The sequence below is a fragment of the Camelus bactrianus genome, chromosome 15 (assembly GCF_048773025.1).
Source record: "Camelus bactrianus isolate YW-2024 breed Bactrian camel chromosome 15, ASM4877302v1, whole genome shotgun sequence".
NCBI classification, from domain to species: domain Eukaryota; kingdom Metazoa; phylum Chordata; class Mammalia; order Artiodactyla; family Camelidae; genus Camelus; species Camelus bactrianus.
The window spans coordinates 35,602,100-35,618,623 of NC_133553.1; the positions used below are offsets into that span (position 1 = coordinate 35,602,100).

At 36.4% G+C, this 16,524-nt stretch overlaps 1 protein-coding gene across 3 annotated transcripts in view; it reads left to right on the forward strand.

Annotated features, from left to right (window-relative positions):
• Nucleotides 1-953: 953 nt before the first annotated feature.
• Nucleotides 954-16,524, forward strand: part of SPAST (spastin) — a 49,567-nt gene continuing 33,996 nt past the window's right edge. Inside the window, exons 1-3 of one of the 3 annotated variants that reach the window (XM_045504802.2) lie at nucleotides 954-1,660; nucleotides 14,351-14,437; nucleotides 16,170-16,253. In XM_045504802.2, the coding sequence (XP_045360758.2) occupies nucleotides 1,246-1,660; nucleotides 14,351-14,437; nucleotides 16,170-16,253 (586 nt within the window). In that variant the 5' untranslated portion in view covers nucleotides 954-1,245. The remainder of the gene's footprint in view (nucleotides 1,661-14,350; nucleotides 14,438-16,169; nucleotides 16,254-16,524) is intronic. The other 2 variants (XM_010967613.3, XM_010967614.3) reach the window with 2 other exon arrangements.

The window sequence follows — 16,524 nt, forward strand, 5'->3', positions numbered from 1 at the left end:
AGCTTCCACATCTATTACATAATGACAGAGTAGCAGGCAGTGCCTGGAATGAAGTTGCAGCTTGGTATTTGCTGAATGAAGAATGGTTCTCCCACATCTACACATATACTATAACACAGAAACTTGCCAATAGTTAACTTTAGTTGGATTATTACCTTCTATCCCGGAGTGCCTCCATCCAAGATTACAGTTTGTAGGACAATATGATTAACCTAGTGTTTCCACCTCTGCGATGTGGGAGGCACGGTTCCGTGCTTGCACATCATTAGAATACAGGCAACAAAGGTGAGTAGGTAGTTTCCCAAAGGAAGGGACGTTGAAGGAGAAAAAAAAGGCCTAGTCGGGATTCCTCAGTAAGCTATGGGATGATTACTGTGCAAAACCTACAAATTCCCTTATTCAAACAAATTAATTCTTCGTGTTAGACATCTAAACACGCACTAGTTTAATTAAACCTCTGGAATGGATAACTTCATCACATTGAACTAACATTTTGCTTTGGGTGACCTTAAGTTTTTGCACGTCCCTACAATTGCTTTCCTCTCAAGTAATAATTCCCAAATGGGGACGCATTACTTATGTGATGAAACTCTGACCAATCATCCCTTTACGGAACACTGGCAGAAAATGCTGAAAGAAATATTAAGAAAACGATGACACACGATGAGATGGCTCTGCGAACTGAGCGATCCAAAGCCGCTGTTGCCCCTTCGGTGAGTTGGTGACCGAAGTTCCCCGCTAAGGAGCTCCCAGGGGCAACGAAGTCTACGAAGCGAGGGGTCCTCGAAGACGAAGAAGGCCTCAGTGCATACTGGGAAATGTAGTTCCGCGGGGAAGGGCCCTACGGGCGGGCGCCACACACGCGCACTAGGAGCTCAGAGCAACAAAGACGGCGGCGTGCGCGCACGCGCCGGAAAAAGACACGGGAGGGCGTGCGCGTACGCGTGCGCGCGGTCGCCGCTCGGAGCTATCAGGCGGCTGAGAGGACGGAGAGAGGGAGGGGCAGGCGCTACCGACCGCAGGAGGAGGAGAAGGGGTTGTGCTCCTGGCCGAGCTAGGAGAAAGGGGCGGGGCCGGCGAGCGGCGCACGGAGGTGGCGAGCGGCGCACGGAGGTGCCGAGCTCCTGGGACTGCCGGGCGCGCGGGGGATCTGTGGCCTCGCCGTCCCAGTGGCCGCCGCCGTCGCTTGGCCGCCGTCGGTCTGCGGGAGGCGGGTTATGGCGGCGGCGGCAGTGGGAGCTGTGAATGAATTCTCCGGGTGGACGAGGGAAGAAGAAAGGCTCCGGCGGCCCCAGCAGCCCGGTGCCTCCCAGGCCTCCGCCCCCTTGCTTGGCCCCCTCCCGTCCCGCCCCCAGGCCGGCCCCTCAGCCCCAGTCGCCGCATAAGCGGAACCTGTACTACTTCTCGTACCCGCTGTTCGTAGGCTTCGCGCTGCTGCGTTTGGTCGCCTTCCACCTGGGGCTCCTCTTCGTGTGGCTCTGCCAGCGCTTCTCCCGCGCCCTCATGGCCGCCAAGAGGAGCTCCGGGGCCGCGCCGGCGCCAGCCTCGGCCTCGCCCCCGCCGCCACTGCCGGGCGGGGAGGCCGAGCGCGTCCGAGCCTTCCACAAACAGGCCTTCGAGTGTATCTCCGTTGCCCTGCGCATCGATGAGGACGAGAAAGGTACTGGGGGGGCTGGGGGGAGGGGGCGGCGGCGCCGGGAAGAAAGCGGTAGGGTCGCCGAGGGAGGGCAACACCTGCGTCCCTTTCTTGCGGGAGCCGGCGGTGCACCCCCGGAATTGATCTAACCCGTGAGAATGCTTTTCCGCGATTAGACCCTCATCCTCAACGATTCTCCTTTAAAAACCTCTCCCCTTTCAGGCACCCTAGTCGTTGACTTTGCTTCAGACACTAGCCTTCCCCTGCACTTCTACATGACCCAAGTCCCTGTGAGACACCCGGACGTGCTGGTGACAGTGACAGTTGTCCTAGAGTGACCACACAGATCCTTTCTAGCTCTGTAAACAGTGAGTGACTTCCTCTGAGCCAGGTTTCCAAAAGGTTTTGATACCGAAGAAGCTGTGCCTTGTTATATAGGCTTTTAGTGAAAACAGAGTACTGTAGTGTCAGAAAAAAAGAACAAATGGTGACTTAATTTTGAAAGGAACAGCTGCATATGATTACAGCTGAATTTGCACTATTTCAGAAAGTATCTTGACAGTCATTTTATCAATAGAATGACTTCTAAGTATTTTTCGATAAAGTTCTATTTTAGCGCCAAACTTTGTCCCTGGTTGATTAGATCCCATCTAAATGAGAATTCCAAGGTAGCCTATGAGTTTCTAAATCGAAATGTTGAATGAATAGGATTAATTTATATATATATTATTTTACTATAAAATTTAAAGATTTATGTTTCTGGATGAAAGCAAGGATACTACATCCTTCAGATTTCTTTTAAGCTACCGTTTTTAGTCTTTCTGTGTGCCAGGCACTGTGCGCTCTTAGCTTTGCATGTGTTATCTGTTTAATCCTCACAATTACCCTATGAGGTGAAGTTACTGTTTGTATCAGCATTTTATAGATGCACAAACTGAGGCTCAAAAGATTAAAGCAGGTGATTCTAAACCTGTGCTAATTGTTAATGAAAAAAATTTTATGCAGGATGATAAATGAAGTTAGGAGTCTTACAACATTTTGAAAATCCCTCCTTTCATCCGTAACTCCATTATGCTGAGATCTTCTTTTCCCTCTAAATGCTCATTTGCATTGTCCATTAGTTTAAAAAAAAAAAAAGTAGGAGCAATCTGCAGTGCATTTGTAGTGTCTCTCTCCACTACCAATTCCAGAAACTATTCTAGAATTTCAGTTTTCTTGAAACCTACTTTCTTCGTGAGGTCTAGGACTGAGAAATTGGACATAAGGAAAGAGGCAGGTATTCATGAATTTGGAGTATAAGGACAGAGTGGAGGTAAGAAAGTTCAAGAAAGAAGGCATATTTAAGAAAAAAATACTTTGGGTTTTTGGAGGGAAGTTTTTTGTTCCTTACCATCTGTAAGGAACATCCAAGATCTCCTGGAGAGGATGAAAAGTTTACCATCATCCCTTCCTAGAGAAGCACTGTTTTATTGCACTATTCTATTACAATAGGGTCCTCTGAAGTTTACTAATCTAGGTCAAAAGTTGTCTTAGAATAGAAGGAATATGTTTAAGGGTAGATTAATTGTTAACACTGGGTGATGGGAGTTGGGAGGTGAGATAAGAGAAGTCAAGGAAGACTTAGATATAAAAAAAGACCCTAGGCTCTTAGATTTAAAGAGGAATCAATTCCATGTGAGGAGTAAGTGATGGAAGTGGAATTCAAACATTGGGTTTCATGCTGGTGACTTATCTTTGGGTATCATATGTATGCCTGTATCTATTATATTTAATTCCTCTTAAAATATTTAAATATAAATTCAGCAATATATGTATCCCATATTTCATTCTCTTTCAACTGATAATCTTTCTATTCAAAGGCTTTGCTTTATTTATACATGAGCTTCTAAAGTGGATATCAGAACAGGCAATGATAACACTTTAGTTTGAGTTCTACAAGTGATGCTAAAATAGTTCAAACTGAAACAAATTAGTTATATTCATTTTCCTTTAAACATGAAGTAAAATGAGTTTATGTTGTCATGGTTCTCTTTTGTCTCACATTTTTCCTTCAATATATTGAAAATTTTTGTACTTTAGCCTTAATTCAGTAGTTGCAAGAGTTTATAGATGAAGTCTGTCTTTCAGCCATCTTTGACGTTACAGAACGTAATTCCAAGAGAATATAGTTTACCCTCTTTCCCACTGCATCAAAATACATATGAACAAATCAAAATGAATTGGATAGGCAGTCTTCAAAGGTTTCCTAACTCTGTGGTTAGCTCCTAAGCCATTAAGGGGCTAGTAATATCAGGCATTATCTAGCTTCTAAGTGTAGTGAAAGTCGCTTGATTTCATCAGGTGAAGTGGGCTATTTCAGACTGTAGTGATGTTAATTGAAATAGTTGGTGCCTTGAAATAATAAAGGCCAAATTAAATCCTATATTAATAAAGTAGTGTATAAATATCATTTATGTGGATACTGTGTTTATTTAGAATTTTATTATTTTTGGAGAGAAGGGTGTAGCTCAGTGGTAGAGCACATGCCTAGCATGCACAAGGTCCTCGGTTTAATCCCCAGTACTGCCATTAAATAAATTAATTAATAAATAAATAAACCTGATTACCTCCCCCTACCAAACAAAAAAATAATTTTATTCTTTTTATGACATACTCAGCTTTGACACTGAATTTTCATACAGGGCTAAATTTTTCTGAAACCAAGCTATTTGGAATAGGAATAACGGCAGATTCTATTCACCTAATGTAAGATGGCTATGTGAAGTCTGTTCATTAAAGTAAGCATTTATTGGATACCAGTTAATTTATACAGCTCTGCATTCTAGACATTAACTTGAGAAAAAATTACTTCCTCTCTGGTGAGATATGCTAAGATAACATTTGTTATGTGATTAATAAATGTGTATATACTGTCATATGCATTATATAGCCTTCATTTTTTTCCAGGGGGTTAATTGATTTGTAGGTATTTTCTTTAATTGTTGAACATCTTTGGAAAACTGACAACCTATGATATCCATTGTGTATACAGAGAAACCAGAATTTAAAATGTGAGCTCACAGTTGCGGAACCAGGAACAGAGTTTAGGTGAACAGACTCACAATTTTTTATTTACTTTTTTATATTGAGCATGTTCTCTGTTTTGTAATTCCAAGGACCCCTTGGAATTCTTGGGGGAGAAGAGGAGGTGTAATAGTGGTTCTTTGGATTAACTAGAACATGACCTAACTTGCATTGCATGGCTCCTACAGATAGACAAGCCTGAGAGCTCCTGAGTAATACAGGGGTACAGGTTCTCTAGGTGTGGTTCACTTACCTCAAGCATGTAGGACTTGACAGACAGTAAGGGCCTAGTGTGTTGTCTGAGAGAGCGAGCCAGTTTCTCAGGATATGAAAGGGCACCAACATCTGGCTTCAAGAACAGAAATTGTTTGAATAAAATCCTTTTCTATTTATTCATAGTCAGTTTATATTTAAAACAACATTTTTTAATTAAGTAGCATATGATTTTATAATTTCTTATAATTCAACTTCACACTGCATTTAAAACACACAACGTACTTGCTTATCCATATCTATTTTAAGAAGGTGAAGCTAGAGAGTAGAAGTCAGAAGTATCAGGTTTGATATACTCTCTTTTACTCCTACAAACTGCTAGACACCATTTTGAAAGGATTGATTTCAGAGAATTTTCTTGGGTTTAATTTCTGCTGTAAATGTTTCCATGATTAGAACAAGGGAAGAATTATTCTGATGGATGGACATTCAGATAATATTATACTTTCCACAAAGAATAATATTACCTTTTAGTAAATACACAATAAGCATTTCACATTTCTCTTCAACAGTATTTAGTGACGTTAGTGGCATTGGCACTAAAGAGAAGAAAAGACAACCACTGTTAGGAACTTTGTCCCTTGTTCTGTTTTTAGTTGTTTTCTCTTAAATTGCAGTTTATATTCTTCCTAATATAGAATATAGTTAAACCCTATAAAACTCAACTGCTAACTAGATTCCTAAGATTATTATTAGTCTTACTGATGACAATTAAGGGATAGTCAGTAAATGGATATTAAATTACTGAAGAAGGATCACCCCTAACTCTCCTGCCTCTTTTCTACTATCCTATTCTCTGTGCTCCACCCAACAGTAGTTGAATTTTTGAATTCTGGCAAAGTATAGATTCTCTCCTTTTCTACTAGTTTTTCTCTCTCTTGATCTATATAATATTGGTGAAGGTATTAATATGCTGACCTAGACTTTTTTTCTCTTGCTTTGTGAATTATTAACAACTGCTCACACTAGACATCATATAAAATAAAACAGCTTTGAGCACACTCACATCAATGGTTCACTCTGGTAAATGAGGAAAGAAAAATGTCAAAATCAATGATTTGGGGGAACTATTAAATGTTTGACAGCTATGTAGGTATAACATAGTTACACTTAATCACATATCTTTTCTGCTCTTTTGCAGATATTTTTATGCTACAATAGAGATGGAAAGAATTAACTCTTGTTCTTAGGTGGATTTTGTCAATACCTTTCAGTGAACCATCACTAGAAACGCACACCTATGGCTGAACAAGTGGAATTTATTACTTACTCTAACCAAGAGAACACGTACTATGAGGAACCATGGTGTATCTCAGGAAGAGGGTGCTAGACATAACTTATTGTAGGATTTGGGCTTGTATTAGGTGATTTTGAGGAGGATTTGAGGAAGCAGGATTTTGCTGTGGATCGGATGCTCTTAGGAATTAGGGATAATTCTGTGCCTGAGTGTCTTAAATCTGATCCAGAAAGAGGGAAGAATGAAGTGAGAATAAAGCTGTAATTGGTTAAGAAGCACTCATGAGCTGGAAGAGGAGGATGTTTGGTATTCATAGCTTGGACAGTGTTCATGTTTTGTCTGTGTTTAGACATGATTGTGGAGTGGTCTTGTTTTTGTCTTGATCTGTCACAATCATGAAGTGGCCTTTTTGATGTTGATGTTCTGTTCTGTGAAATAGTTTATGTTCAATAGAACAGCAAGGCCTACTTGTAATGCCAGGTCAGTTCCTTCTATCAAAGGCCTAGATGATGGTACTAGGCCAACTCCTGGATGTCAGGGGCTACTTTTCTCAGCTTTTAAGAGTCTAATTTTATCCTTTTTAAATTGCAATGCCTCTTGTCTAAATTGATATTTGAATTCTGGCTACACAGGATCTTAGACAAGTTACTTATTTCTACACTAAGATAATGTTTGTAAGATACTTAGCGCCTACGCATAGTAGGTCATCAGAAAATGCGAACTATTATTATTAACTTTACAATTCTTTTAAGATTACAGCCTCTAGAGGTTACGTTAAAACGTTGTTAAATCTTGATACCTAGATTCTATTGCCCTTTTTAGGAAAAGCAGCAGTGTAAATGAGATTTGGGGAAGAAGAATTACCTAAAGAGTGATATAAAAATAGTTTTGCTAATTGTGACCCTTAGTTCAGAAAAAACGGTTGGAAGTCTCCTCTTAGCCTCACTTAGTATCCTAGCTTTTCATTATAAGAGATAAAATGAATTTTTTGTACTCACGTTTGAACATAATGCTGGCTCTTGGTAGAGAGTTTGGAAAATACACAAAATGCACAGAAGAAAATTAAAATACCCACCACTCATACTAAGTACAAAAGACTTTTAAAGAACATAAATGGATTGAAATTCTTCAGGTTTAAAGGAAATGTCCAAAACTGTAATGATTTCTTTACATGGGATTCAAAACCTCCCCAATTAAATGGGAAAAATAAATTTTTACTTCACAAGTAAATCTTGACATTTGAACGTGAAAGCAAATATAGCCTTTTTGCTGAGTTAAAACAGAGTAGGAAGCGTCCTTTCTGTAACAGAGAACTAAGAGAGTAATCAGGGGCCTGTTAGTCGATACTTCAGGGTCTCCGGTTTATGGGGATTAGCACACATTAAAAGATTTTTTAAAGATACCTGTTACTCTGCTAATGGTGACACTTGCAAGTTGCAGAAAATTGTGTAGGAAAATGGATATATTTGTAAACTGATGCTTAAGAAGGACTAAATAGGTAAGTAAAAGCAGTGGGCTTTACAAGCAAAAATACAACTGTACATACAGTTCTGGAGTAGAAGGATTTATGTTAATTAACCAATTTACTAAGTGTGATAAAAGTAATTTTTACATACCTCTTTATTATTTAAAGTATTTTCACATACCCGTTTTCATTTGATCTTTGTCACAACTCAAGAGTTAGGTAAAAGAAATGTCACCTTGTTTTTAGGTGAGGAGCCTGAAGCTCAGAGAGATTACTCACTTTCTTAAAGTCATACAGCTATTAAATGATGGAGCAAGGACTTAAATCTCTGTCTTCTACCTCATATGCTGCAAACTGGATCATCTCTCTCTACCCGAACTACTCTTGCTTTGACCTTTCTTGTGGCAATCTGGGTACCACTAACATGTTAATGAAAAGATGAAGGAGCTAATTCAGAAATTAGTCCACTATCCTTATCTCTATTTAGAGATGGATATCATCAGTATTTCTTTTGTGTGTACAGTAACACACACTCAAACTAAAATAATGCACAAATGTAGAAAGTGAACCTCTTCTGTAATCTTATCCTTAAGGAGATAATTACTGATAAGTTTCCTGACTTGGTCTAGTTACATAAACATAAATTTTCATTGGAGGAAGAAGAACCGTGTTAGATAGAAACTGATCTGTAACCTTTTTCACTTAATGTATTGGGGCTTTCTTTCCATTTCAGTGTATTTAATCTTCCTCTATTTTTTTTCAGTTTTTAAGTACACTTTGGTCAAAATACACATAAAATGCACAGTGTATTGCTTAATGAATTATCAAAGTGAACACAGCAGTTTGAATCACCACTAGGTCAAGAAATAAACTGCCTTTCCCATGCTTGCTGCGTACTGTCTTTCCCCACACTTCACAAAGTATCTGCAAATCCTAACTTCTTACACCGTGAATCAACTCTGACATTGAGCTTTGTGAGTGAAATGATACAGTATGTGTTGTTTTTGTGTATAGTTTGTTTTGCTCAGCATTGTACTTGTCAAATTATTCCATGACGTTGCATGTGGCAGTGATTTGTTGATTTTCATTGCTGTATACCAGGGGTCAGCAAACTGCCTGTAATGGGTCATTTAGTAATATTTTTTATTGTGGTAAAGCATAGATGACAAAATTTACCATTTTAATCATTTAAAGTGTGCAATTCAGTGGCATTAAATACATTCCTGGTATTGGGCAACCATCATCACCATCCATTTCTAGGGCTTTTCATCATCCCAAACAGAAAGTCTGTACCCATTAAACAATAAATCCTCATTTTCCCCTTCTCCATTCTCTCCTACCTCCAGTCCCTGACAACCTCTGTTCTACTTTCTGTCTCTATAAATTTGCCTATTCTGGGTACCTCATATAAGTGAAATCATACAATATCTGTCCTTTTGTGTCTGACATTTCACTAAGCATGTCAAGGTTTATCAGCCATGCTGTAGCACATAACAGATTTCATTCCTTTTTAAGGCTGAGTAACATTCCATTTTATGTATATACCACGTCTTGTTTATCCATTCATCTGTTGATGGACATTTGGATTGTTTCCACCTATTGTGAATAATGCTGCTATGAACATTGGTATATAGGTCTCTGAGTCCCTGCTTTCAATACTTTTGACTATCCACCTAGGAGTAGAATTGCTGAATCATACGATAATTCTTATGTTTAATTTTTTGAGGGACTGCCAAACTGTTTTCCACAGCAGCTGCACCATTTTCACATTCTCAGCACCAGTGCACAAGGGTTTCCAATTTCTCTACTGTTTGTTAGTTTCAAGTTTTTTTTTTTTTTTAATAATGGCCATCCTAATTAACGTGAAGTAGTGTCACATCATAGTTTTGATTTGCATTTCCCTAATGGCTTATGATGATGTTGAGCATCTTTTAATGTGCTTATTATTGGCCATTTGCAAATCTTCTTTGGAAAAATGCCTATTAAAGTCCTCTGCCCATTTTTCCTTTGGTTTGATTTTTTTGATGAGCCATTTAGTAAATATTTTAAGTGTTCTTTCACAGTTATTCAACACTATCGTATAAGAGATGTGATCCAGTAAAGCTTTATGTATAAAAATAGGCAGTTTACTCTCTTTGACCCTTTGGCCATTGTTCGTCCTAGGTTATGTAGTTCACATTATTGGCTAATAATTTTAACCACAACTACAATCACTGATTGTAAGTTTCTGCCATCCCATTCTTTTTCTTGATGTAGTCTGGTTGGTAGAGTCTGAATGTTATTTGGGCCCATATAGGTAAGAAGGAAATGTGTAAGGGAAACTAAGAACTGTTATAGTATCTTGAAGGTTTACTGTGTATTGAAGACTTTTGAAAGGTTTGATTTTTCTGCCACAATTTAGTCAAAAGGGTGACCATTGGAGGTTATGGGCTATAGTTTCCCTTCCTTAAGAAATCAAAGTTATTTGAGTATGCGTTTCAGCCCTTGTTCAGGCTAACCTAGTTCTTAACCCTTCAGTGATGCAGGGTCCCAACCGAAATCCTGAAATCTTTGCCACTGATTCTCCTGGGCATGCCCTGGAATTCATCTTTTGTCAACTTAGCTCTATGAGTCTGCTGAAAGCTTTGCTTAGTTTCTTGGTCACTGTTGCTTTCAGAATTGGCAATCGTTTGGGGGGAAGTGCCCCAAATGGTAGGCTTACCTCTGTTGGCTTTTTTCTTTTCCGTATTTTGGTGATTTTTGAAAACAGCCATCCTCATGGGTGTGAAGTGGTCTCTCCTTCCAAATTTTAGTGATTTTCACTGTTTTGAAAACTCTTCGATCCCTTCAAACAAATGTTTTTTTTTTTAAATATTTTCCTAATTCTCTTCTAATCTTATTCTTGTAATAAAATTTTTAGTTTTGGTATTATAATCCAAGTCACAACAAATGTTTCTCACATGTAAATGTTGGAGTATTGCACTTTTAAAAAATCAGATTTATTGATGTATAATTTACATACAGTAAAACGTACCCTTTTAAGGATCCATAGTTCAGTGAGTTTTAACAAACAGCTCTGTAACCATCACCACAATCAATATATTGAATATTTTATCACCCCAAAAACTCCCCTGTGCCTCTACAGTCAGTCTCCTCGCTAAGGCCTTTGGCTCCTGGAAATCACTGATCTGATCTGTCCCTATAATTTTATCTTCACTGAATGTCATATAAATGGAATCATACAGTGTGTGGCCTCTTGTTTCTGACTTTTTTCACTTAGCATGTTTTTGAGATTCATCTCTGTTCTTACATGTATCATAATTTGTTTTTAATTGCTGAGTAGTATTCTACTTATGGATGTAAGTAGATGGATGTTAATCTGTTCATTTAACAATGGACATCTGGGTTGTTTCCAGTTTTTAGCTCTTATGAATAAAGCTGGTAAACATTCATGTACAAGTCTTTGATGTTTTTATTTCTTAGGGTATACATAGAAGAAGGGTTTGCTGGGTCATGTGGTAAATATATGTTAATGTCATAAAGAACTACCAAACTTTTTTCCAAAATGGCTCTGTCATTTTGTATTCATACCTGTAAACAAATGAGAAGTCCATTTATACTTGGTCTTGTAATTTTTTTCCATTTCAAGATTAAAATCTTGTAGTTTTAATTTGTAGTTCCCTAAGAGGTAGTGATGTTGAGCATCTTCTCTTGTGTTTTATTTACTATTTATGTCTCTTCTTTGGTAAAATGTATGTTTTGATCTTTTGCAGAGTATTTTTTAATGACTTAAAAAATCATTGTAAGTGTTGTCTATATATTCTGGTTACAAGACCTTTATTATACATGTTGTTTGGCGTATATTTTCTCCCAGCTGTGGTTTGTCTTTCCATTGTCAAATCAGTCTTTTGAAAAGCAGGAGCTTTTAATTTTTATGAAGTTTGATTTATCAGTTTTTTTTCTCTTAAGGTTTGTGAATTTTATTTTCTAAGATGTATCTGCCTAAGCCAGGATCACAGAGAATTTTGTCTATATTTTCTTCTATAAATTTTTTAAACTTTTTAAATAAATTTTATATTGTTAGGTTTTATATTTAGGTCTGTGATGTATTTCAAATTAATTTTTGTATGTCATGTGAAGTTTTTTTTGTGTATGGGCATTTGTTATTCCAGCATCACTTTTTGGAAAAACTATTCTTTCTCCATTGAATTGCCTTGTCATTTTTGTCAAAGTCAACTCAGTGATGTATGTATGAGTCTATTTCTGGACTTTCTCATCTGTTGCATTGACCTACATGTCTGTCTTTTCTCCAGTGGTCTTGTACTTTTACATAAGACATAGCTATGCATTTTCTACTAACATACTGACTTATGAGATTCAGATAATTCAGTATATCAATTAACTGTTACCAAAGAATGTTAGGTAATTGAATAATGGTTGAGCATGTGAATTTATTTGTAATCAGTCATTTCATTTTCCTCCATGTGATATAGTAAAACTCCTTAAAACATTTTGTTCATATGTTGCCAATGAGAACTGCTATACATTGCTTTCAGGAGTGAAATTGGCACAAGCACTCTCAAAAAGTATTTTGTTGTTGTCTAATAAATGGAGAATATGTGGTGAATTATGACTCATCAATTCTACTTCTTACGCATATACTCTAGAGAAACTGGCACATGTACATAGGAGGACAGGTACAAGAATGTTTATTGCAACATTATTTGAAATATTGAAAAACTGGAAACAGCCTATGTATCTTTTAATAGGAAATAGTTGAATAATTATAGGATGACCTAGGATATTATACAGAAGTCAAAATGAATAAACTACTTTGTATAGCAATCTAAATCTCAAAAGCAATGTAAATTTTTAAAATAAAACAGTGCAAATAAAATAGGAACAATAGAAAAACAAGTACTGTAAGATATGCACTCAATCCATGATAGTGGTTTCTGGCAAAGAAAGGAGCATGGGAATGAGAAGAGGCACAGAGAAGGAAATTCTGCTTTATCTGTTAGATTGTACTTCATTCTTTTAAATTTTTAAGCAAATGTGACATTGCTATCAATATCCCTCCCATTCAGAAAGCAAATAGTACTTTACTCTTTTCTACAATTTACTCCTTTTTTTTTAAATTAAAAAACCAGAAATACATGGAAATAGCTATTTTCCTTGTAAAAACTAGAAGATAAGCATTCAAATAGTTTGACTTACAACAGATTCTTAATAATTTCTTCATGTGTCATTATCAAGTATTTATTGAGCACTTACTGTGGATCTGACCCTGTGTGAAATACTAATGGCACTGTAATAAGTAAGAAATTACCCTGTCCAAGGGGCTGAATCTTGTTAGTGATCTATTTTGGGGATGGAGGAAGAGGTAGGTGGTACTCATAAGGGGACAGCATTTCTTGGTTGTTGTGTGTGGTGTTTATTATAATAAGACTTCATCTTTGTTATCAAGAGAGTCATATTTTATTGATTTTGAAATTTCAAATTATATTTAAGAATAACATGGAAATTTTTCTTTGATTTAAATAGGGACATGAGCAGTGAGGGTATATCTCAGTGGTAGAGTGTGTACTTAGAATGCTCAAGAGAGTCATATTTTATTGATTTTGAAATTTCAAATTATATTTAAGAATAGCATGGAAATCTTTCTTTGATTTAAATAGGGACATGAGCAGTGAGGGTATATATGAGGTAGAGTGTGTACGTAGAATGCACAAGATCCTGGGTTCAATCCCCAGTACCTTGAAATAATAATAATACACTTAAAAAATAATAATAATAAATAAATAAACCTAATTACCTCCTCTCCCCACAAAAAAAACAAGGATAAAATACTGGGCTTTAAAAAAAGAAAAAAAAATGTAGGAAAAAAGAATAAGGAAAAAAAAGATAAATAAATAAATAGGTTCATGAGTTGGAAAAAATGAAAATCACAGTTGTTATAGGTGACTGCCAGTTTTGCTTTACTGTATTTGCCACTTATGAGGCTTCACAGATTCTAAGGGCTAAGAAATTAATTTTCAAAACCATTGACATTTGCATGTAAGCCTTACCACTTTAAAGAATTATCCCACACATTTTGATTATGCTGAATTTTTAGGTCCTTTTAAAGCCTAACTTTGGATCAAGAATAACCTGTCTTATGTTTCAAAGAAAATAGAAATGTGTTACTAAATGGCCACAGTTGTAGTCTCATATACCAGTTCTCCTGATGCAGTCACTTATTAAATAAAAACTAACTCTAGAAAGGAGGCACCCAACAATGAACATATTACATCAGATTTGAATACAATTAAAGTTTTTTTCTCACTGTTACTGAAATCATGTTTATTTTTCTCATATATTTTAACACACATTTATTTAAAACAACTTTTTCTTAAATAAAATTTATCTCTCTAATACAGCATTTCAGTGGTTATAAGCATCAATATCATAAGATGATACATAAAGGACTCACAGCTCTAAAATTTTGAGAAACTTTGAAGTCTCTATCCCCCTTTGGAAGACTCATATGTACATTAAGATGGTAAAGGTACTAAGAAGTCACTTAGTAACAATTTTCAGGCTTATTTGATCACAACCCTCTTTTTCATGTATCTCCTAATAAGAGCATACTTGGGAAAATGTTTAGTGTATTAGTGTATACTTGTGATTTATACAAATAATTATTTCTATTTTAAAGTAGGACAAAAGGAGCAAGCTGTGGAATGGTATAAGAAAGGTATTGAAGAACTAGAAAAAGGAATAGCTGTCGTAGTTACAGGACAAGGTAAGGTTATATTTATATTTGCTTAGTAGCCATCCCAGATTATAGTCACATGATTGCCCTGATTTCAGATCCATTTATCTTAATGAAGATATTTAACAGATTTTTAAATGTTATTTATAGATTTACTGTTAATGCTTTATTACCTATGCTGAAAATGCAGTTATAACCAGATGTGCTCAAGCTTGGTTACCTATAGAAGTCAGATTAAAAACCAGTATATTACTTATGTCTTCCTTGGAACCATTGTTCGCAATGTTTTTTAACCCTGTTTTTAGCCCTGCTTTTGAAACCTGGTCCTTTCCTCATTGTCGAGGCAGGGAAGGAGTGGTTAATCCATAGACTCTCTTTTGCACTGTGGTTAATGTTTGACTGCATGATAGAATATGAGCTGTAATATCTTACCTTGATTCACACATGACTGTTTAAAACCAAAGCAGTTATTTCTCATCTCTACTTTCCTATCATCTCAAATTAAAAATTGAGAGTCTAATTATCTTTAAATATATAGACATCTCTTGCACACATACTGTGTGCCCAAGCATCATTGTATTTGCTTCATATGTATCATCTCTTTTTAATTTTCACCACAACTCTATGCTCTGAGGCTACTACTGTTGTCCTTTTCAGATGAAAAACCTTAAGTGTGAAGAAGTAAGTAACTTCCCTGAAGTCTCGTAGACGATGGCAGCAAGTGGTAGAGTCAGGATTTGAACCTAGGCAGTCTGACTTCAGAGCCTGAATTCTTAAATATTATGCTGTGAATGTTGTGTGATATGTGGGTACCACTATTAAATAAGTAAAGTACTTCACCTTATCATAGTTAAAATAAATTCAGAAGCAAAAATTCGAGTACATAGACAAAGAAACTTAGCCTTATGAGTCAGTCCACTCAGTGGATGTTTTATCTGGCTGGTTAATTTTATTACTTTTGTCAGCTAATCTCCAGTAATTACAATTTGGCCAATATTTACTATGTTTTTTTCCTCTCTCCTTTTTATTTGGAGTATTTCTCTAGCTATTGATCTCCTGCATAAAAGAGAGTAGAATAGAACAAGTAAATATGGGAGGTCGGGTCTTGGAGACTTTGATTAGTTTATGAGCATGACTTTATGAATTATGTACAAAATATATTTGCTGTTCTTTGTCAATTGCATAGAAGAAGAGTTAGAAGAAAATGAGTTGGTTTTAAGAAAAATAGTATTTTATTGCATCAAATATGCCTTTGATTGTACCACTAAGAGAAAAAGCAATCAGTTAAACTATGACACATTCTCTTCTTATCACATAGAATTTGAATGTTAACCTTATTGAATACGCTGTCTTAATCTTATTTAGATGTAACTACAACCAAAGTATTAATATCTATCACCAAGTTTGTGCATGCACAGACAGTGACAAACTATATATGGTTGGAGTCAGGCTGATAGCATTATTAGTAAGTTGGCACTAGTTGTAAACATATCCCAATTTCAAAGATTTTTAAATGTAGCGGAAAATCTATGTCTCAAAACATGAAATCCATAAAATGCCACAGTAGGTCTGAAATCATCATAAGGAACTGTAACTGATTTTTTAAAGATATTACTTGAAAATAATATTTTCTTAATTTCTTTATAGCGGCTTTGACTCCCCATGAGATTAGTTGGTGTGATAATTTATCTTGAAGCAGTATTAGTAGAGAAAGGTAGACACTCTTTTATTCTTAATTCTTTTTTTCTGCTTTTTCTTTCAGGTGAACAGTGTGAAAGAGCTAGACGCCTTCAAGCTAAAATGATGACCAATTTGGTTATGGCCAAGGACCGTTTACAACTATTAGGTATCAATTAATGAATTGTATAATTGGAATGAGATTTATTTGATACCTGTGTTCAGTGACACTTTAGATGGAAATAAATCAGTGATCTTGAAAATGTATTCTAGGCTTTTTTTTAGCTTATAGAAAGTTTATCTTACTTTACAAAACAGAAGAGTGTAACGAACTAATTATCTATTACTCAGCTTTAATAATTATCAGCTCATTGTCAATCTTGATTTAAGACTGGCAAACTACAGCTAAACCTATTTCACTGCCTGTTTTTATAAGTTGG